Source organism: Neodiprion pinetum, chromosome 6 (genome assembly GCF_021155775.2).
Source record: "Neodiprion pinetum isolate iyNeoPine1 chromosome 6, iyNeoPine1.2, whole genome shotgun sequence".
Lineage (NCBI taxonomy): Eukaryota > Metazoa > Arthropoda > Insecta > Hymenoptera > Diprionidae > Neodiprion > Neodiprion pinetum.
This window is the reverse complement of record NC_060237.1, coordinates 18,077,659-18,100,791: the sequence shown is the minus strand read 5'-3', so window position 1 is coordinate 18,100,791 and position 23,133 is coordinate 18,077,659. Positions and strand designations below refer to the sequence as shown.

At 38.1% G+C, this 23,133-nt stretch overlaps 4 protein-coding genes across 9 annotated transcripts in view; 1 reads left to right on the top strand and 3 right to left on the bottom strand.

Moving 5' to 3' along the window:
• LOC124221122 (rRNA 2'-O-methyltransferase fibrillarin-like) overlaps window positions 1-23,133 on the top strand; it is a 292,337-nt gene that overhangs the window by 69,777 nt on the left and 199,427 nt on the right. The gene's annotated exons all lie outside the window — the stretch shown is intronic.
• Window positions 1,340-4,972, bottom strand: LOC124222117 (probable cytochrome P450 12a5, mitochondrial). Of its 3 annotated transcripts, none has more exons than XM_046632738.2 (12): window positions 4,866-4,972; window positions 4,536-4,693; window positions 4,118-4,402; window positions 3,719-3,830; window positions 3,511-3,633; window positions 3,254-3,395; window positions 2,917-3,167; window positions 2,621-2,822; window positions 2,210-2,379; window positions 2,053-2,131; window positions 1,775-1,981; window positions 1,340-1,675 (listed from the first exon to the last, which is right to left on the bottom strand). In XM_046632738.2, the coding sequence occupies exons 2-12, from the start codon at window positions 4,690-4,692 to the stop codon at window positions 1,565-1,567; spliced, it is 1,839 nt and encodes a 612-aa protein (XP_046488694.1). In that variant the 5' UTR covers window position 4,693; window positions 4,866-4,972; the 3' UTR covers window positions 1,340-1,564. The 3 variants fall into 3 exon arrangements, with proteins under 3 accessions (XP_046488694.1, XP_046488696.1, XP_046488695.1); XM_046632740.2 differs by having other exon boundaries at window positions 4,163-4,402; XM_046632739.1 differs by lacking the exon at window positions 4,866-4,972 and having other exon boundaries at window positions 4,536-4,722.
• On the bottom strand, window positions 5,019-9,840 carry LOC124222155 (uncharacterized). Of its 3 annotated transcripts, none has more exons than XR_011177500.1 (4): window positions 9,706-9,840; window positions 6,350-6,505; window positions 5,548-5,893; window positions 5,019-5,035 (listed from the first exon to the last, which is right to left on the bottom strand). XR_011177500.1 is itself a non-coding variant. In XM_046632823.1 (3 exons), the coding sequence occupies exons 1-3, from the start codon at window positions 9,760-9,762 to the stop codon at window positions 5,699-5,701; spliced, it is 408 nt and encodes a 135-aa protein (XP_046488779.1). In that variant the 5' UTR covers window positions 9,763-9,840; the 3' UTR covers window positions 5,385-5,698. The 3 variants fall into 3 exon arrangements, 1 of the variants encoding a protein (XP_046488779.1); XR_006883945.1 differs by lacking the exon at window positions 5,019-5,035 and adding an exon at window positions 5,385-5,435; XM_046632823.1 differs by lacking the exon at window positions 5,019-5,035 and having other exon boundaries at window positions 5,385-5,893.
• LOC124222142 (H2.0-like homeobox protein) lies at window positions 10,265-20,022 on the bottom strand. 2 transcript variants are annotated; one of them, XM_046632792.2, is made up of 4 exons: window positions 19,430-20,022; window positions 19,045-19,257; window positions 10,990-11,180; window positions 10,265-10,710 (listed from the first exon to the last, which is right to left on the bottom strand). In XM_046632792.2, exons 1-4 carry the CDS (start codon window positions 19,560-19,562, stop codon window positions 10,504-10,506), a joined length of 744 nt encoding a protein of 247 aa, XP_046488748.1. In that variant the 5' UTR covers window positions 19,563-20,022; the 3' UTR covers window positions 10,265-10,503. The 2 variants fall into 2 exon arrangements, with proteins under 2 accessions (XP_046488748.1, XP_046488749.1); XM_046632793.2 differs by lacking the exon at window positions 19,045-19,257.

Below are 23,133 nucleotides of genomic sequence, written 5' to 3'. Positions count from 1 at the left end.
CATCTATCATGTTTGGTTGACATGAGAAAATGAATGTATTTGTCAACTAACCCCAATTTCGAAACGAAAAACGCAACAGGTTATAGATCAGTACATTTTCATCATTCGAACAAACGATGCATTGCTAAAAATAAGTGCTGCTTTTTGTGTGATCGAGTTGATCGGTTCAAAAAAATTATCTCGATTGCCGAATTGAAGGAACATTCCAATCAATCGTTTTGTTTTAGTCTAAGAATGTACATCAATTTCGTTCAAATAAATGTTCTTCCAATTCAACTAAATGACGAATGTGTGGTATCCATAAAAATATCGATTTGTTCCTTCTATTGCATCGGCCGTTCGAAGACATATAGAGACTCAGAGCCCTGGGTTATTTTTCGTTACAGTGCCGTGTCTGGCCGAGTTTGGGGGTATCGGCAGTTTCACGTATTACCAAACAAGCAACATTAAATCCATTATCGTCATTTATGTAATTCTGAATATCCTAAAATTTGCCCTGTGAAAAAAAGATTTTTTCCCATTGGTTTTAGCACTATGAAAAACTATGAATTGCAATAATCAATGTATAACATTTCAACAGTTTAGAGGAAAAATATGGTTGATGAGTACGTCAATATTATATAGAAGGTAAAATACATTTTTTTCTAGCTATTTCTCGTCACATTTCCAAAAAGGTGTATTATTGAAAGACAGTGTTAACAACTTATAAAAATTTTGTAAATGAATTCGCAAAACTTTTTTCTCTTTATTCCAGTTAATTTGCAACAAACCTCACGATAGACACATTTTCAACATTCATTTTTATACTTATTCAAGCACTTGTGTAATTTTTCTCAATTAAAACCCAATCACCAATATTTCACCAACATTTTACATGCGACAGATATTGGTAAAGCAGAACTTATTTCACCGGCGTGGTCAATTGCTTGGTTGATAATACGTGACACTACTAATACCCCTAAACCCGGCCAGACTCGGCAGTGTTACGCAAAATAACCCAGAGCTGTGAGTCTTTACATATCTTCAGTCGGCGCCCGTGTAAATAACAGAGAAAATTTTTGACTATTGCGTTTTTTACTATTATCACGGAGTACTACGACCAATTTGATCAACTATTGAAGTTAGTTCATTCAACCGAACCATATCATTAGAAATGTAATTTAGACTTATTTGTGTCACTCTTTCTGATCCACACGATTTCAATGTTTCCAAGAAGGCATGAGAAAGTCATGAAATGTCTCCAGATAAGATCATCGAACCACATTACTCTCAGTGATATATTCTAATTGACCATCGTCCGGGCGGTGAAAAAACATGTTTTAATGAAAATCTGAGCACAAAGGGCAAACACAGTTTTTATTCCAATAACAAGTGAAACGGCTTTGTATAAAAGCATGCTGCAACAACACTCATTCCGAAAAATCAGTTCGATTGCAAAAAATGGTTCCAGTACCGACACATCGGAAATGGATAGTTCAGCTTCACGTGACGTTGTTCGCTGCTCACCCTCACAACGTCTCTTCACTCAATACATCTGCGGGCTCCGACGCCCAGGTGAATGCTGCTAGTCTCTGTCCACGAAACGGAAACGCAGCGGTTTGTTGGGGACGTTGACCACCATGTAGTTACTGCCGATGTCAGCGTAGTCGTACTCGATTCTGAACTCGCGGATCAGCTGTGTACAAGGTTACAGAAGGTCGCTCTTTTCGTCAATTCCAAGCTGGCGAGGTAAATCTACCCTGGTATTTGTATTAATTTGGAAACGAGGACCAACCTTTGCTGTCAGCAGCATCATCTCTGTCTCGGCCATCTGTTTTCCCAAGCAAGATCGAACCCCGTAACCGAAAGGTAGAGAGCTGAACGCTTGGTGTTCGCCACGCTCCGTGTTATTCGACAGCCACCTTTCTGGCTTGAACTTTTCCGGATCTTCAAAATTTTCCTCCCGGTGTGACGATATCTGATTAGCCATTATGACGTACGTCTGCAGAAAATTTGGTTCATAATATCGCTTGTCGTACGTAGCGCCTCGATCATTGCTAAGCGAATACTCACGTCTTTCGGAACCACGTATCCGTGCAGAGTTATAGACTTCGGGAGAACTCGTGTCACGTATGGGAATGCTGGTCTGAGTCTGTCGAATGAGATAAAAATGCGTTTCATGTATACAGATAATAGCTCCTGACAGTTGTCGATACCGCGGGAAATTCACCTGAGACATTCTTTTATGCAGGCACGTAGGTACGGCATTTTCTTCAAGGAATATTGGGTCAGCTCCGACCCTCTGCTCGGCATCAAAGCACCAATCTCTTCGTACAGTTGGCGTTGAATTCTTGGATTCCTTGCCAAGTAGTACAGGAGGAAAGCCTCGCTATTCGTTGTCTAAAAGTACATTGCGTACTTACTATCACTATTAAACTATCACCGCGACTAGGGATACCTACTTAAATATGAAATGATCGTAACCTAGTTTTTCGTATACTTTCACAAACATTTTGAATCTATATTCCAAATTGCGTGGCAGAATTTTAGTACCACCGAAGTAGCGGTGCAGTTTTTGATAAAGATAATAAGCGACGGAGCCGAGTAAAAGTAACTTTGTGATTAGAATGACTTAACTCACCGCCTGAACACCTAAAATGATCATGTCCATTATCAGAGTTGATATATCGTCAGGCTGCATCTCTTGATCCAAGATCAGCTTATCTAGGATTGGAGAACCGTTGTCCTCGACATTGTCCGCGGTTGAATTTTTCTCCTGGTAGGTGGAGGCTGATCGATTGCGTAATTTGTTCTGAGCTTGTCGAATGTACTTCCCGATCACTCTGATAATGTAGCATCGAAGAAGAATGTGAGAAAATGATTACTGACCGCGGTGACGAGAGTTTCAAAATTACGGAAACTCCGATTCATACCTACCCATCAATAACGTCACAGGCTGCGAACAGTTTCCTGATATACGGCGTCTCGAAGAACCGCCAAACTTGGAAACCACTCTCACAGCGACTGAGATATAGATGCGCACTGGTAAGAGCTTCGATTATTCTCGCCGGTTCGGACGCTGCATTTAATCCCGATGGCTCGAGGAAGCCCAAACGTCGATTTAGCAACAGGATCGAAAAGGACTCCATGCCCCAACGGGAAAGGTCCTGATCGAAGTCGCCCGGCACCTTTTCACATGGTATAAGAACACAGTTTTTTCCTCCAACTTTCGCAATACTACCGACACAAAATGTAAATGCAATTAGCGGTGTACCTCGTCCTGCCTGTTCCGGATTTTCCGTATCCTCTGCACGAGCTCGTCGCACGTCATTTCGAGTTTTCCAAAATACCGGGTCAGCTGCTGGGCGAACGGTTTGTCCAGATTTGCTCGAAGCTCCGTCCACTCCGTTCCTTGCCTACGATTCAGTGATCAGAATTGTTATTCTTAATTTGAACGTATCTCAAGTAATGCAGTTGAGTTATCTTTCTAGTCGGTTAGGACGTGCTCATCTGAATGCCTGCTCGACTGACATTGTAAACGGCCCCGGTAGCCTGGATTTTCTGTAGTGTAGCCGATAATGCTGCAGAACGTCGATACCACTTCGGACTGGCGCCTCACCTTCTTGTTTGTAAACTTCAGCAATGTGTTCTGGCCTAGCGTGAATGGTCATAAACGTGTCAGAACATTTTTTTTCGGTTCATAGATACATAGTACCGAGAATAAATCGCCGTTGCCCACCTGTGGATCATGACTATGTCACCAGAAATGGGTCCATGGATGCGAACTATGGGTCCGTACCGGTTAAACAAGTACTTCAACGGCATCACGTTTCGGTTCCACTTCAGCTGACCTATCATTGTGAAAATTCTTTAACGCACGGCAACTGTTACAAGGACTTCAATCTAGAGTTTGAGTGAATGATGATGCCTCTCGTGTGACTATTACAGGTTTGCGGAGAAACAGTAATGAGACAATTTATTCAAAACTCGAAAAACCTTCAAATTTCGAATAAACATGTACACAGTAGACACATCCAAGTTTATTGAACCGCTGCACGCGGAGCAAAGTGAGTTCGAAAGATGAATGTATATTCGAATTTTGAATACCGTTTAGTTCGAATTTTTGAATAAACCATACCCAGAGTTAATCTGTTGATGAGCAGGCTGCAAATTAGTTGCGTACCAAGCAGAGGTACGTATTTCCAATATTTTTCAAAGACCTTCAAAGCCACCGGGCCCGGTATGTCTTCGAAAGGCAAGGGAGTTTTATCTCTTGTTACTTCCGACAATACGCTCACATCTGGTATTTCAAAGACGTTACTTGCTTGCTGCGACACCGTGGCATCCGTCAGAGGTATCGTGGCAGAAGTTGGTGAAATTTCCGAAGCCAAACCACCGGCTGTTTGCGGCTGAGCTATACTGGCTGTTGAAAATAAACACATTTACTGCAATTTCTGATCAACTGCACAGGCATACAACTAAAGGCAATACGTCGAGTTACGTGAATGCGGAAGAAAAGTGAATAAAAACTCGCATAGATGGAATGAAAAACTTACAGATCAGTTCATTGGATGCATCTCGAAAACGTTCCTGTCTCTCGATCGCTGTCAGTGGTCGCGTCTTTTCAGCAAAAAGACGACGAACCGTTTTCCAGGCGACGAACGAGTTTGTGTTTAGATTGACGATACCGCAGCGAATGAACATACGCTGCATACTGAAGTCGCGGCGTTGTGTTGCAGTATCAAAAACACGTAATTTAAACGAAGAAAAAGAGAAAAATTACAATGTATCTATATACATCAGACGTGTCATACATCATTGGATTCTACAGAATCGACTCAGTGAAATAGATACCGATCTATACGGAAAGTTTTTTATTCACTCACTTTTCTCGGGATCTCTAACCGAAAGCTGGTTGCAATGTGATCAAAGTTTAAAAGTCGAAATGTCCAGTCAGTCAGTAATAACGTTTACTTTCGTTTTTCTTCTTCTTAAATTTGACACACCAGAAGCTGATAAATCTAGACGTAAACAACAAGCTCGTTGCTACTGGCAGCTTGGAAAAAAAGAATCGAACGTTGTAATTCACCACGAACCGTGCAAGTATTGCAGGAATTCTCTACAGACTGAATTTAGTGGATACAAATCGAATTCCTATTCACAAGTGAGCAAAGTCCCTGCAGTTAATCGTCTACTCAGAATCTTTGGTGAAAGATTGAACAACGTTCAAATGATTAGTTCCCTGAACAATTTCTGCTATCGGTATTGTACTGAATTATCGGTTTTATTCATGTAACCTCCAATGATATAACAAAATAGCTTACACATGTGTACAGGATAATTTCGCATGGTGATCGACTTGCAATAATTTCACGCTGCGCCATTACTAAGTTACTGACAATGAGTATGTTTTTCCACAACGATTTATTGATTTACAGAAAAATTTGTAGTGCCACCTGTAAGAAGGAAACGACGTTGCGATTCTAACTGACAAATCGTAGGAAGGTTTCTCTCTATCTACATTTCACTTAGTAATACATTTGTGAGCAGCTGAGCTATCTGGCTTACCATCGTAGCCGTACAGAAGTTGAACGAACATCACCTGGCAATCCAATCAAAAATAACAAGCTGCCGTATTCAAATGTGAAATCTTAACTTGCACGTCTAAGAAGACTCATCAATTTCAACACGGTAGAAATCTATTAAGCTACAGGCATTGTCACAAGTTGTAGACCCGTTTCAAGTGATCGATCAAGTTGATTGCACTCTGTCTGAAGTAAGAGTAAAGGAACTTCTTGACCATTTCTATGCTCTCCAAGTTGTCTGTGAATATGATAAGCCTCCGTATGTCTTCGTCGAAAAGCGTGAACAAGGGCCGAGCTCTCTGAACCATCAGGTTGTAATGCTCGTTAACCTATAACATCGAAAAAAGATTCATGGAAAAAATTATTGTGTTTATTCATATGATTTCTCGGTATGGATATTGTTCGAAATGTACTTGTAATAATGGTATCAATGGTTCTAAAAGCACACGAGTGAGATTTACCTATTATACAGTTATGATGTAAATTAATACAGCTGCGATTCGGCACAGTGTAATTGATAATGCCAGGAAACGAAAAGCAGTTATCGCACAAGCTTCGCTTGGTTATTTCAATTTTCATTACAACTCTTCGATAGATTATCAGCAGCAACAATTAGGTAACGAATCGTTCAAGACCTGACTTGCATTGACGTACCGCGTTATAATTGAACTGCTTAATTGAAACAAAGCGTTATAAATTTATACATCTACCACAGAAGTAAGTGCACAAATTATTATTTGCATTTTTATTGAGTTAAGCTGTTTGCCTTAGTAAATCCAACTCACCATCTGCAATTTATCAGTTTTTTTACTGCTCAGCAGCCGCGTAATGACATACGAGATGTAGTCAACACTCAGTTCACACAGTCTATCGATGTCATCCAAAAATTGGGAGTAATATTCGTAAAATTCAACGTGTGACATGCCGTGCAATACTCCAATCTACAATACGGTTAAACTTTCGTTATAACAACAACAACAACAACAACAACAACAACAACAATAATAATAATATTAAAATCAATTTATCGCGCTGTTGGGACAAGTCTTCAATACACTGTAACGCAGCGTTTTAGAGCCGCCCGTCACAAGGGCACACAACTGAAGGGAATCTCTAAGAAACGCGCCCCTGGCGCGGTACTCCGATCGAACTCGATACAAAATAGGCAATAACTGCCTTTAACTAATTCTTTGTTTGTAAATTCTGTATTTCGCGCTCCGGCGCACGCTGAAAAAGTACTCGGACGACGACTACTGATAACTTGGCCTACCGACGGTCCCATAAGACTGCACTGGCTACCTTGGTGTACTTCTAAACACCTGGGGTAACATCCATCCGAACCTCTCGTATCCCCTCGACTGCCGGTGAACAGGGATGTAAAGTCTTCCGACAGCCGAGGGCACCACTTCTCAAGGAGAAACCAGCCTCCCGCTTTCTCGGATGCCGTGAGGATGGCATACATGACAGACCGTAGTCTGCCATCTTCCGACTTACCGGCCCCAAATCACTACGTCCGGCTTGATAAAGCCTTCCTATCAGTAAGGACTATAATCATGCGAGTCATTAATGTCCACGGCTTGCAGTTGCATTCCACATCGTGGGCAGCCGGCCACTGCCTACACGACCAAGAAGCTGGTCCAAGCGAACAATGAGGCGTTACTTTCCAATCGGTAACCTTGACCGAGAGTCACTCTGCGTATGCCTCTGTCAAAGGATGTCCCCAATGATAGACAACCTGGACAGTAAACTGAAGCAGCTGATAAATCGCACGAGTTGGTGTCAATGAGGAAAATCGCGAGCAGCGCATTACGCAGCATCTAGCGATAATCTTCGACAACGCGTGACCAAGCCGTAACCGATATTCGCCACAGGGGGATGGCCTAATTATGGTGGGGGTCAAACAACCAATCAAAGGGAAGAAGAATCACCCTCACGACAGCGGCGAGATCGGCGAGCCGAAATCCGACCTCGGTCTGTTATTCTACGCTTGACTCGCTAGGAGACAGATGCGATTCTCCCGATACTCTCGTTTCGAACTACCGATCCTTCCTTTTCCCTTATCGCTCTACCGTTACTCTATCTACCGTTTATTTACCACCCTCTATCGTTGTACTGCCGTTAGCCTCGTTCGTTCCTTTAAATTACCTTCTTTTAAAATAAATTCAGTGTTGTGTGCCCGAAGTCACCGATTAAGGTAAGGCTTCCGCCTTTGCTCATAATTTCTATTTTCCTTCTTATTGTATCTATCTTTCCTTGGTTGCATCGTGTGATGCCGATTTTGTGTGAATCATGGTCCGCGGCTTAGAGTTGCGGTAAGTCGCCGTGTGACTGCATGATTTCAGTAATTAATTAATTTCGTGTCTGAGCGACCTCGCAACTGCCGAATAATTAATTCATTCGTATTTATGAATTTTTCTGATTATTCATGAGTTTCTATCGTATCTCGAGCCCCATTGGCTCTATCTTCCGTTTCTTAATTTTCTGTGACAGTAGTGCTTATTATATTTTGTTTCTGGTATTGCTTATTACATTTCATTTATATCCTGCCTATTGTATCGTATATCGAGTTCGTTGGAGTCTAACCGAGCGTAGAATTAGCCGCTAAATACTGCCGCACCTTTTTCTATTGCTACTTGCAATCTTATATTATTCTTGCTTGTTATTCTTTTCTCTGTATCTTTCCACCGTATCGTATTTCCTTGTTAATTTAAGTTCTGCGTATTATTCTTGATACTATTGTATCGAGGGTTGTTTAGTGTATTTCTTTATTTTGCGAACTCTCCGGATTTCTCACTCTCTCATAACTTTGTATTCTCTTGAAAGTTATGTTTTAAGATTTCTTTGTACAATTCTTCGAATCCCTAAATATTGTAAACTATTGATTCTATCGTTTATGAGTAACTCTCCTGTAAATTATCTTTCGTACTTAACCGTTAACTCTAGTCTATCGTCTACGCTACCGATTTTTGTGAATTATTAATGAATGTCAATCTTTCATACTGGTTAGAATTTATGGTAAATTTGTCTTATTCTTCCGTCGTTATCTCCCGAGCTATCGTCATTTTTGGTTTCCATCGATTGCAATAAAGTTCTCACTCTCGTTTTTAATTAACAGAATAATAATTCGCGTAGCGTCATTCGCAACTTGGGTAAGGTCACGTCGCCCAGTGACGTGTAGTTCAAAGTAAATTCTTGGATTATATCGCTTCTTCCGACCTACGCTCATTTTTCGCTGTTAACTATCGTCTCTCGTTTCAAAGCTACCGTTTAATTCTATTCTATCGAAATTTCTGTCAACAACTACCGCCTGTTTTATTAACTACCGCTATCGATGCCCTTTTAATTTGCCTGTCTTGAACCTCTAACCTACTCGACAATGTATGACTGATTGACCTGTTCATTTTCCCTGACTCGAGTTTATTCTTTATTTCATTATTTTCTTTAATTCTTTAATTATCGTTAGCTGCCTTGAATACCGCCACTCTACCAGTTCGTGTGAGTACCTGAGCCTAGTCAGCCGTTCAACGGGTTCTCTAGTTATTTTCCGTACTGTCTCGAATGGGTTTTTTTTTTTTTTTGATTCGTATGATTGTTTGAAATTCGACGCTAACGCGTCTGCCGTCCAACGTAATTGATTTTGTTATAGTTTAGTGTTCAGAATAAGTGGAGAATCGCGCCAAAGTCTCAACGGTAAATCCTCCTCGGAGGGTAACAGAATTTAGCGTTACAACACATCGGCTCGATTAAATGAATATACAATGTGTGGAGCATGTTTCGTCACAGATAGATTGGCGTCGCTCAAAGGAAGGTGAAATAAGATAGTGAACTTTCCTCATCCTGCCGCGAAATATTTCCTCTGCAATGAATACGCGTTAATTATCCGAAAACCAGGAACTTGATACCACATCAAGAATCACTTATTGAGATTTGACTTCGCAATAAAGCGTAACGAAAAGAAGTGCCGTTTACGAAGACTTACATTTCGCGAAGCTCAATTTACTTTTTTAATTATTAGGTACGTAGCCATCGATTTATAGTAGTTGCGTAGATAATTTTTTATTCAAATTCAGGTCTGCATAGTAACATTATCTACGTATAAAACCACGCGATTCGCTTGTCACATCTGTAATCGAAGACTTACCGAGACCGCAAGTATACAGACAAAGGCTGCCCACCTTCGGTTACAGAAACGAATCATTATGGAACTAGTTATTGGCAATCGGTTATTGTTGTATTGAAATACGACCAGCTCCGTGCGCAGCCGGACCAAAGCTGAGACATGGGTTGACTCTGGGTTCGCAAATCGTGTACAGCCTCTTCGCGGATAGGCTTACGGCCAATTATTCACGATTCTGCGAAATTACCCGTGAAATGTAAACCAACATAATTTGATTTAAGAAGCGATAACCTGTTTCATTTCAATTTTCCCTTCACTCACGCTGCCTGTTTAAAATTTGCCAATTATCAAGATTGAATTATAATCCCAATGAAATTCTCAGAAGCCTTGTAACTATGTTATCGTAGGCAAGACTCTTGGTCGGTGATTACAATGTGAAAAGATAGATTGTTTTTTCGACGGTGTTTCGACATATGCAAGATATTGCAAGTAATACGCTGTCACAATTTTCTAAGAATTGGCTATAGATAGGATGTAAATGTGTGTGAAAACATATTTGAAACTAAGTTGCGTGGCAAACGTTTTAGAAGAGAAACTTAAACTTACAAATTTGTGTATTTAATGTACTTTCCGATGAACTTACAAAGTGATTTATTTACATATATTACACGCTTCTCAACTTTATATACTACGAATTAACAAATAGAGAAAAAACAAGACCGAATTAAGGAAAGAATAGAATTGTTCGTATACAACGAGCAGTCGTCGATTTTCGTATTCCTTCAAACTGTCTTCTCAAAATGATATTTGTACGCAGCGTTTCTAAACGTCAACTTCAATTTCCACGTCCTCTTCCTCTAGTTCCGACTTACTCCGTTTAACATCTGAGAAATTTTTCAACATCGCAGAATCACTGCCGAGGTTCCGCTGCGGTTCTTGTTGGGTAGAATCCGGCCCAACGGGGGTCGCTAATTCTCCTTCTTTCGTGTGACGCCATTTCATGCGGCGATTTTGAAACCAAACTTTCACCTGGTAACAAAACATCACATTTCTTAGACTTACGCAATTTCAATTAGGATATTTACTGTCATGTACGAAAAATTTGACAATTTTTTAAATCCACAGTCAGCTTTGCGAGTCCAGTCGCTCAAGTCTTAATACTCGAAAAGTATGACCGATAATAAAAAGTAGAATTTCGAACTTTCAACACCAATAGTTGAACGAGTGTACGCCTATTAAAAAATGACCGGTAATTGGTAATAACTCTTTAAATGTCTGCGAAGCTCGCCAAAAGCACGCATTGCCTACCTGAGCATCTGTCAGACCCAAAGTTGCAGCTAACTGTCTTCTGTCCGGTTTTGTGATGTACTTCTGGAGTGAAAATCTTCGCTCAAGTCCCTTTCGCTGTAACGAGCTGAAGACTGCCCTCGACCACGATCTCTTACGACGAGAGCTGCTCTCCGGATTACTCGATACGACTGCCGACGGTGCCACGGGCACTGAAACCGGAAGACGGTGCATTGCTCAAGTGATACAGATTCGATACTCGTAGTACGTCCTAGTTGTCGATACTTCTTAATATCTGTAGTCAAAAAATTTTGGAGATTTTCGGAAGACTTATTGGAATACATTAATCTTGAGCTTATTGTAGTCTGAAGTCCATCAGAGTTGAGTGATATCACAAAACGATAAGCGAACCGTGGTAACGAGTGAAATACTCCAAATACATGAGCAATGCTCGCTGAAATTAAATGCGCTCCAAATTGCGACTTGGGAATTTCACGTAAAAAATTTTTTTCACGTAAAAGTATATCCTGGAACATACTTTTTTTTTGCACTTATTGGTTTTGATTAATGAGTTGTCAAAGTTGGGGACGAATGAGCTCTGAGTAAAAAACAGCCAGGACACGAAACGTTAATTTTCTCTCAATGCTTGTGAAAAGTATGAATTCGAATTCCCACCGTGAATAGCGACGGTATGTTTCCGAATATCAACATGAAATTGGAGACGAACAAAATGTGCCATTTTCAATTTAGACGTTCCATTTCTGGAATTGGAAATAAAAAAACAACTTACAAAGAAAAAAAAAAAAAAAAAAAAACAATAATTCACCTTTGAACTAACATGTGATAAATTTTTCTTGATTTATTATCATCTTTTTAATTATGACCTCCTGAAATGAAACTGATTATTGTCTATACAGACTATCCAAGTTCGAGTAGAAGAACAAAATGAAGAAAAACAATACTTGTTTCGAAAAAATTTCACCCCTATTATGTGTTTTGTAAATATTTTCTCGATTTCAGTGCAGAATATTACGACTAGAATCATAAAAAAATTAACTTGACTCTTATTTTTCAAAACTCAGCATGGAATAGCCAGTTGATTTGGTTTTAGAAGATCCTAACCATAACATTAATAATAAATCAAGTCAACTTCGTCCCATGTTGATTAATGCATGAAAATTTTGGTTCTTGTACTGAAAAAAAGATTATCAATATCGAAATTCTTGGTTTTAAATTCAAAATATTCTGTAATTATTGACGGTTAGAGTTCAGATTGTTATCCACTGTTTTTTTTTTTCTATTCTAGCGTAGAACGAGTGAAAATGGTCATCTTACATCCCGATAATTTTTACCTCAGAGTGAATCATCTTTGAAAAGAAAATATCGTAAGTTGGCAACCGGTAACGCTTCGAAATCTTTAGAAATTCATGAGTCAAAATCAGTGAGTGCAAAGAAAATTAAAAAAAAAAAAACCGATTTGGGATATAGTTTTACGTTAAAAGAAGTAACTCAAAGACAATTCTTAGTCGAAATTTTGACTTAAGCAAGAGTCAACCGTTCACGAATGCTTTGAAATTTATCTTCAGTGGTTCGTTGAGAACGTATTCACGAAAAAGGAACTACTTGCGACTTATTAAAATTGGAAACAAGTTTTTGCCACAGGCGTTGAAAGAGTAGTCGAATAATACGGGATTTCTAAACTTATTGTCAATTCAATTTTTCATAACTTAAATTTTCAATGTGGCGAAATACCGTTGTAATTGAATTGAATTCGTTTGAGTTTAACCGATGCTGCATTCATTACTCGCGTTAGATGCACGTAATTAAGTATTTCATATTTTAGTTGTTCCGGCGCTTCTTTGACTAGATTGTACGGATGATAAAGTGTGTTACTAAACCCTTAACACAAGTGTGTGTGCGTGTGCGAGTAGATTGAATATAAATTTGATGCGGGACATTTGCAACATATTTGACTAAATCTAACAAGTAACAAGTGTAACGTACAAACGGTGCTGAAATATTTCCTAGTTATACCAACTATTTTTACAAATTAGGATTCAACAACATTCAATTTCAGCCCAGTTCGTCATAAAATGAAAAAAAAAAAAAAAAATGGGAACGATAAGTAGAAAATATTTAAAGACTGGATGTATTTTCAAGACTCGTCGAGATCTTAAACCGTGCGGCGGAAAGAAAAGACTCGTGCAACGGGTACGGAAGGGTGGAAAAAGAAAATAACCACAGCGATTTTCATTCTATTTTCTTTCGTACACCCTCCCGGTGGTCGCGCGCGTTATAAACAATATCTGGGGTAATAACGCAGGGTAACTCCTCCGGAGAGCCTGTATCACCGTCCTCTAACAAGTATAAACCAGAAGCACGGAGGATCGTGCGGTGGAAGCTGGGCGAGAGAGCGAAGTAGTTAACTATAATACAACAGTGCGGACGATAACGAGAGCTCGGCCGGTTCGGCGTCCCACCCCGGAGATTTCGAGCACTTCTCGGTGATTTAGTGCCCCAGTAAAGTACACAACATATGTACGAATCTAAACATCGCGGCCGCAGGGATCGCTCCAAACGATCTGGCCCACGAAGCACAAATTGCCCGAGCTTCTCGAGCCACCTACAACACCCGCACCGAGAAACCTAAAAATAATTTCGGCACTTCTTAATGGGCGGCCCCAGTTGGTTAGAATTTTTATTACGAGATGGCGGCTAATTTCTTATTTATCGCCGCTCTGAGTTTCGAACAGACTCACGTCTCACCGGGCAAATTGATTGTCCCATTTCAATTCCGTTGCAGTTGCGCCGAAAATTGTCATTGCAGGCTATTATACGCTGAATATATGTGTGTATATATATATATATATATATTTTTGCTGTTTCATCTCTTAACTTCGTTTCGTTTGAGGTAAAAAGTTTTTATTCGGTAGTGGTTGTTATTATCTTAATTGGTCCAACCGTTAAGCGATCGATAAACTATCATTTTTTTCAGTAAGTCTTAATATTTACGCAGCAGTTAATACTAATTTAATACTTCTAGCTTTCCCTCTCTCTCCCTCTCCCTCTCGGGAAAATAAAACTAGACGGAAAGAACGTTTTTTTTTCGAGATACTGTTCATGAAAAAGGAAAAATTATAGGTTCGTTAGTGGAAAAAGGAAAAGAAAAGTATGAAAAATTCATTTAATATTTTTGAAAAAAATGATCGGTTAGTTAGAAAAAGTAACAAAAAGGGAAATGTTCAGGTTTTCCGATAAAACATTGAAAATCGATTCATTTCCGGTAGAGCCAGAAGTTCGGTTAAAACGAGACGTGGCAATTTTTGACGCCTATCATTTGGTTGTGAAATCCTGTAAGTTTGAGATTTTTTCATGCAGCTGTTTCCGGGACCATCGTGGGAATTTTTTGGACAAACCGACAGATTTTACAACTTCGAAATCGTAAAGATTGGCTGAAATTAGAAACAGTGATTTTAGACCGAAACCAATACTTTTATTGTGCAACCAAAGTTGTCGCGAAGTAGAAAAAAAAAAACCACTATAACTAATCATTTTTCATTATAATAATTCGTTGTGGAAACCATTGCGGAACTGTGTATTTTGGAGTACATGAAGTTTATTTTATATACTACCAGTCATTATCACTGTTTAGAATAAACAGCCCCGGAGTTATTAAAAATACACGGCGAAAACAACTGTTTATAACGCAGTCTCAACATTAATGATCTCATGATATGTAATTGTAACATTCAACTGTTCGTTAAGTTTAGTTCATCTTATTAATTGAATTAAGGATGAGAATCATGTCATTCTCCTACGGATCCTAAAATTACTAGAAAAGACAAAAAAGCATAGTACAACTGACCGTGGACTAAAATACCATCTCACATTATTACGAGAAGTACTCGTACAACTGTACTTGAGTTAATTAGCAGCCTACATATCAATATACACCGAAGAACCGTGGGTTACTTTTCACTGTTTATAGAATATTGTACGGTTAGGATTGTCAAATATATTTGCAGTTACTGTACAAACTTCATAAAACTTGCATCATGACTGTGGGCATAGGAACTAATTTTTGTATTACGTGGAGAAGATTAAGTGTAAAACTGCGCGTGCTTTTAAATTTTTTTAATACATCGCAAAGTGCGGCAACAATCTTATCCCTTTTACGGAGAAAAATCTGATTGGGAAACCATCGAAAAAAGTACCTCGACTTGTTAACGAAATAATTTTCAGTCTGTACCAATATAGTTGTGTTTCATCGATACAAGATAAAAGACACGATGCTTAGCCCTTTAAGAAGTGAATCAAATCTGGCGTTGAAAGAAAAATTTCAACATATTTCGATTCTGTGTCTCTCAAATCGGATATTTGATTTAATCAAAAATTATACGCATGTCAATTATAGTGGACATGCAATTTGTTTCAAGTTTACAACTTCACACGAATAAGTGACAAGTTTGTGTATTTATTTCATAACATTTAAGACTATTCTAAAAACATGTATAGTTCTTTTTTTCCACTTATAAAAAAATTAATTTAAAATACTTTAGTTATAAAATCAGAAATGAGAACGAAAATGACACGCACATTATTTTTCTACTACTTAAGCTGCACTTTTTCCGATATAATGGCTTCGTTCAGGTATTGGAACCGTTGACGATACTCGTTCCTTAAAAAAGAATCTGGTTGGTTACAATTTTTTTTTTTTTCTACGACTTTTCGAAACACACGTCCACCACCGGAACGGACAAACGTTCTGTAAGGGTTAAAATGAGAGGGGATGACGCGGGATTAGCGGACGAAGCGTGCATCCCGCCGATTTATAACTAGATCTATATCTCTGGAGAGAGCAGGTTAAAAGCCGCGAGTGTTTACGTGTGATGTAAACTTGGGGATGGCACTTAGGATGTCGTTTAAACACAGACAGGAAACACGAGAATACCTACTACCGGAGTGTAAATATTTTTCCCTTAGTTGCCATGCAGCGGTCGGTTCGACTAGGTATAAGTATAACCAGCAGCTACTCCTCCGTATGTGAACATTTGTTAATGATGCACAACGCGACCCGGGTCCGTTGTGAATACGGGGGGAAATGCTGTAAATCATTCCATTTTACTTCATTCGGGTAGGTGCCGATTAATTCCCGTTAACGAATTAGTGTTTACAAGAAGAAATCGGGTATTACGAAAAGGATTTACGCGTAGTCATGGTTAACCAGATTTAGTGACAGAATCGTAAGAATAGTCGGGAAGACCGACGAGGCGATCAATCAGCCGACTGTGTGATAATTGATGATCGCTCTTTCGATTTTACGGATCAGGTGACGAATTCGCAATTTATCTTATTCGATGTTACGCCGAGCATAATTTATTCATGATTTATTGTTGCTCTCATTGGATGTTCGTACTTACGGTGCACGAAAAATATTCGAATCAACGCTGATTGGTTCTACTTTGCGCTCACGTAATCACCAAAGGTATCAGGCGTGAGGTATTGTTGTGACTTAGCGTTGCCGTAGAGATCGTTTTTTATTGATATCCATCAATATTACTCTACGTAATCGTAATGATATAATTAAGAAACTTCTTTAATATAAGGAAAAAGTACGTAATTATGTCACTGCGATTATGTAACGTAATGTTGGTGAATATTGATAAAAAATTATCTACACGGCAACACCAAGTCTGTTCCTCTGTAACTCACACAATACGAATACATGGTAAAGATCAAAACGGTCGTTTATGCCTTCGAACTTATGAATGAGTTTCATATCGATTATCAACAATGAACATTCGATAAGCTTCGTATCGGTTGATGAATAATGTTCAATTCTAGATGAAGTAATTTGATTCGAGATGAGACAATTTGTCATAAATTTTGAAAGAATAGTGTCGAACATTTACCACAGTTAACACGGTCTGATACCTATTTTGTGATAATTTGGACAAGTAGACGCGATTATTGTGATACACAGTTATAAATAAGTTACACACACGAGGCGTAACTATGAAATATAATTGAAGACGTGTGAAATACAGTTTAATTTACTAAGGAATCGAAAAGTTGTACGATTTTCTGAACGAGAATAATATTAAGAATAAATTAGCAGTCACGACTACCGAATGTATTTTTAGTATGAAATATACCGTCACTAATTTTAAGCACACATATTACTCACTATCGTTACCACGCTTGTTTAAGTTGAAGTTCTCAAGTTATCGTGACAAAAAATTATCCCGTAACTTTGTTACAATCTGTGATAAAATTGTGACAGCCAAAATATGAGGATGTTAGATGTTTTTAATAACTACTATGGAAAGGCATTCATTATTCGCGTATGAAGAATATTTGCAATTTGCTGACGAAATAATTGCTTCGAATTTTCACAATCATACTTCGTACACGAATTTTGAAATTCACAAATAAAAATATACACCGATAGAAATTTTGATGGCAACGCCTTTGCTTTTATGCATAGTTATTCACAGAGAATTAACAGTCGTAATAATCAAATGAACAGACTGTCAAAATCACTATACAATATAGAATAAGTATGTGTACCTAATCGTTACTCATAGTGAAGGTAATTAATTTCCGGATTAGATAGAATCACAGGAAATCATATAAGAAGTCGTTAGAAACCACCTGGAAGTCTGCGAAATCATTGGAAATCAGTGGAAATCACTGGATTTTCACTGATTTCAGTTACCTCGATTGATAACTGTTTATTTCAGAGAGCATTTCAATGATTTTAGTACCTTCAATTTATAATTTGATTTCCAACTGTTAGCTTTATGATTTTCTTGATCGAATGTCCTCTCGTTCTGGATGCAAGAATTATGGGGTTTTTTCCGTTTTTAACTAAATCAATTTGCATAGACCCATTTGTAGACATTTTGTTAAGGGGACACAATCTTTCCTTGCGAATAGGAAAATCAATCAAATAATTATTCAGAATTACAGAAAAAACAAGCCGGAGAAACAGTTTTTTTGAAATACTTGGCATGTCAACGTAAAGGGAAGAGTCTTAAAAACAGCCAAGTGAAAAATCTGAAACTGATAGGACTTGGCAGCCAAATGATAAAGTTTCATATGACAAACATGATTGTTTATTTAAAAAAATTAAGAAGAAAAACTATAAGTTTTTCAATTAAAAACATTGAGAATTTATTTACTTCCGGTAGAACCGGAAGTTCAAATTAAACAGGACGTTTCAATTTTTCATGCCCATCAATTGATTGTGAAATCGTGGAAATTTCAAATTTTTTCATCGATCCGTTTTCTAGATCATCGCGGGAGTTTGTTAGACGCAATAACAGATCGACATCCGGACTGACATTTTCTAAAAACCTGTTTTTCGGATTCTAGAGTTTCGAAAACGTAAAGATTCGTCGAAATTAGAAAAAATGATTTTCGACCGAAACCAATACTTTTTTTACATAATCAAAGATGATGAAAGGTTAAAAAAAATCAGACTCAAATGTACATACTAAAATATACAAAACATACTCAATATACATACGAAATCTCGATTTTGATTTTGTAAATTCAAATAAATTCTTTCGTACAGTGTACTAGATTATTCGGTGCATACAGTATGGCCAAATTCCTTCTCAGAAGAAAAGCAAGACGAGAAATTATTAGGATGGACTTCGACCGCCTATCCAATGAAATCAACACACCAAAGTCACCGGTGGTCAAATACCGTTGAATAAGTCTGCCTTTGGTACGATACTTTGTCATTATTCGATATTATTTTTTATCCAATTCATGTAGCATAAATAATATTGAAACGATAATTTTTATCAATTACCATAACTGACAGATAAAATGTACAGTCGTACGAAACGATTCTACCCGCGTAGATCTGATTTCGCAATCGCAACAGAATCTTTCGGATTATGGTACCGATAAAAGAGTGGAAAACAATAATTTTCCTTAGTGTAAATAGTGGTTCGAATAATTTTTTTGATTATTCCGAGCCAGGATTTAGTGCCAAAATTGAGACATAAACCGAAAAATTGACCAACGGTAAGAGAAACGTGTTTTTGAGTTTGGCATATTTACCTCTAGCTATCGGTCGCACAAGGGGCGCTCTGTAGGGGTTGTTGTAGCTCTCGAAAATATTGTAGTTGTGGTGCGAGAGGAGCGGAAAATTCGAATGAGGAAAACCGATCGAGGGACAATTCCTGACTGCTTCACAGCTGGCGCAGCCTCCCGGACAAGGGCACGACACCGAGGAGTTGTACAGGATGGGTATCGGCCTTGACACGGGTTCCTCTGAAAATGAAAGTTTTCTTCGCTGCATACGCCGTAACGACTTATTGAGAAATCTCGTAGCTCATCAACGACACGGTCAATTAAACGACACGCGCGCACGCAGGCGGCGGATTAATTTTTAATCGACTCGGCGTTTCGCCTCCGTTTCGATGGTTGCGTTGATCAGACTCACCTTCTTTCTTCGCCGATATTTCGTCCGACAATATCCTGTCCATGCCGAACTTTAACTGTTTCGATGCGTCGTCGGAAACCGATACTCGGGTATCAATGTCCTCCATTTTCGAGCTGCGATTAACTATTGTCATTTAGAAAGGTTGTTATTAAACTTTATCTCTCGAAGGATTGTCGAGTCTGGCGTAATTCTTTTTCCACTGATATTTTCATGGCAGATCAATCGGCTCACTTGGTCACAAAATCATGAGATTCTTTCCTTCCTTCTCTTACCGTTATTCTCCTTCGTATACATTTTAGAAACTCGTCGCGGTTCGATAATCGTCGTGCATTTGTTATCACACAGTTTCACAACAACGGTTTAAAAAATTTGTCGCGATAAATTCGTGCTCGGTTTAATTCGATCGGTTTATCGACATATATTTAGAAAAATAATTTACGTCTCTTCGCGCAATCGCCGATAGCTTGTTTCCATTTTTCTCAACGTTTGCCGACGGATGAAGGAATGAGGAAAATCAGCCGTGGGTTCAAGGAGATCTTGAGGATGACTGAAGTTATGTGAATTTAAACGAGCATAGCTGTTGCAGCAGATGGCTGGACGAGCGTCTCTGCTCGTCGTTGAAGAGATTCGTTGTTTCCAAAATCTTCATCGTGCTTAACCGAGCCGAACGTTCATTGGCTGGCCTGAGATGCGAGGGCGTGGCGCTTCGGAAGATTGGTCCAGCCGAAGTGATCTCCCCGTGGCCGTCGAATATTCCGCTGCGAAAACAATCAGGGGAGCACATTGTTTCGTAAAATATCTGCTCTCAAATCAACTTCCTGTACGGCTAATAGCGTGTATCTTCGCGGGCAAACTTTCCATCGATTATTTCACTCCTTTATCTTACAAACGCGTAAACGTTCTTCGGATATTATGGTTTATTGTCCGACGGATTATTTACCATTAACCTACGCACGCTGCTTCCGAACCGGTTCAACACCGAAAAAAGAATCACTCTTTGTGCTTTCCATACAGTTCTTGACTGTTTTCCTTTTTTCACCATAACCGGAAATTCATAGTTATAGGCAGGAAAATGATAATGAATTTCCCACCTGTGAATAGAGAAAATCTGGCGGTTCTCACTATTCTTGTTGATTATGGTCAGACGATATTGATGACAATACCTGGTTTTAGTGAGAAAAAGTATACTAAAATAAATTATGAGAGTGGCTTACTCTTACACTGTTAAAAATTTCTGTATGAAACTTCTTACACTGTGTTAGAAGTTTTATCCGGATACGGAACAGTGCATTCACCACACATTTACTGTGTATTCAATTTACAAAGAAAATAAATTTACAACAAAATTTAGTGAAATCAAATTACTTTTTTCTGTTTTTCCTATAAATTTTAGTAAAATCAAAAATTTTCATTGTAAATTTCAAACAAATGCATAGTAATTTACGTTGCTGCACTGAATTTGTACAGAAAATGTGCAGTAAATTCACAATCATTTTTAGCAGTGTACGATCGCTCCAAATATCGCTAATTCCGATGAAACCTAATTCATTACTGACACGATTAGTATTATTTACAACGGAAGTATATAGACTGCGAATGAATTATTACGGATCAAATTTATTCTATCGCAACATTCTCCCATGTTCCAGTTATCGAAACTACATAGATCTAATGATCCATTCCATGCAGCACGTTGTTTTATTTTCGATTAAATTTCGGTTTATGATATGGTGTAGAAATATCGCGGTGCTGAATCTTTTTTTTCTCATTGCCTAGCGTTTCGTAGATTTATTTTCAGGCTAAACATTCCAAAAAAAAAAAAAAAATGAAAAATTTGAAGCGAAAAGAGCGTATATCTAAGTTCAAAGCCAAAAGGACATATATATCTGTTTTCTATGTTTAGTTCGAAAATAAGTCTACGGAACGATTGGCAATGAAAAAACAAAAATTACACGCCCCTTCGGCACTAGCGCCACGATATATTCGAGATGGGTCAGTAACAGGAATCTGTTTTCTCTTATTTAACCCCGAAAGAGATATAAATGAGTTTTCAAGCATGCAACTGTACAAGAATAAATTAAACACCTGTCCTGTATCGCCGCACACATTTACGGATGTCTCTACAATGTATAGTTTATTGGATAACGCTTCGTATGCGCGGAGCTCGAAACCCGATTGCACAGTTTGGTAATTCGTTAAAATTAAAATTGCATCCACGTATAATTTCAACTAATTTAGAGTCCTCGTGGATTCGGCAATAAATCCGATACCCGGGTTTGTTCACCGGCCGTTTATCTCTCTTCCCGTTAATTACGACTCTAACTTCAGAAAGGCTCAAACGCTCAGAAGCAGCTCAAAGTCGTATTTGCCCTGTCCGCGTTACGGCGCTATGGCCGCAACGGGCTCGAGATTTATTGATTTATAATTTTTTGGTGATTATCCGCTGTACGCGCACTCACGTCAATTGATAAAATATACTGTCCGTTTAAGGACTCTCCGATATATGTTTATTATATTACATATTCAATAAAGGTGAGAATCGTACAGTTACGGCCATTATGGGTCACAACTATTTTTACATCCTCATCCGCCCAGTTGAACAAAGTACTAATTTCCGATTAGCAAATAAGAATTCTGGGAATTTTGGGAATATCGCAGAGATTGCCAAAGGCGGAAGTATATACGCCGTATGTTTTGAAACTCCGATCGCGGTGTCGTGGAGATTTTTTCAATATTATATTTATTTCCATGCGTGCCGATAAATTTCTAACTTCAGTAACCTAGAGCGAAAATTTAGCAACCGTTAATAACTTGGTACGATTTACAGTAGTTTTTTTAGATTGATAATAAAATATCTTTTCCCCAATGAATCTTGGATCTCTAAAAAATAAACTTTGTGAATAATTTATCATTTGTATTATAACGTATGTGGAATTAGATAAATGTCTGTGGGCTTAATATATTTAGAAATAATTTGCAAATCTCTCTTGGAAACAAACGAATGTTAGTCACAATTAGAAAAAGACCACGAGGTAGTTGAAAAAAATAAAAACCATTTGTTTTTTTTACCATAAAAACTGAATTATTAAACAAGTCTTAGATATATTGTTATATCATAAATAGTATACTGAAATAATTCGCTTACGTTAAAAGTTGTAAGAATTTTTTTTTACAACCATTTTTTTTTATAATAATTCACTTAATTAAAAGTTCCGACATTTCTATTTCACAATTTCTAATGTAAGTGTATTATTTCTGTATATTATGTATAAAAAAAAAAATTAGAGCACAATTTGCAGGAACACGGCTAAAACTTATTTAAATGATTACGCTACTGTGAAATTGTGAGAAATTGTTCGTTTTTTTCGTTTTTAAGAGATAGTTTGAACGATTAACGTTATAATATGCAATACGAGCATCGATAGTAAGAAATTTGAACTCAATTTTTGCACTCAAAAAAAAAAAAACAATGTTCAAACTCGAAACGCGATTTCCGGGAGACTACGTTTTTTTTAACGATGTATAATCGATGAAACGCCTCGAAGTTTAGTACTGTTCAGAAAATTAGATGTAGATAATGGATCGTCGACGCAGGTTCCACTAATTAACGATAAAGTACAAAAGTGAACAAAGCGGGTTAATAATTAAAGATTTCTAATGATATCGCGAGAGATTAGAATGACAACCGAAGCTTTACAAAATCG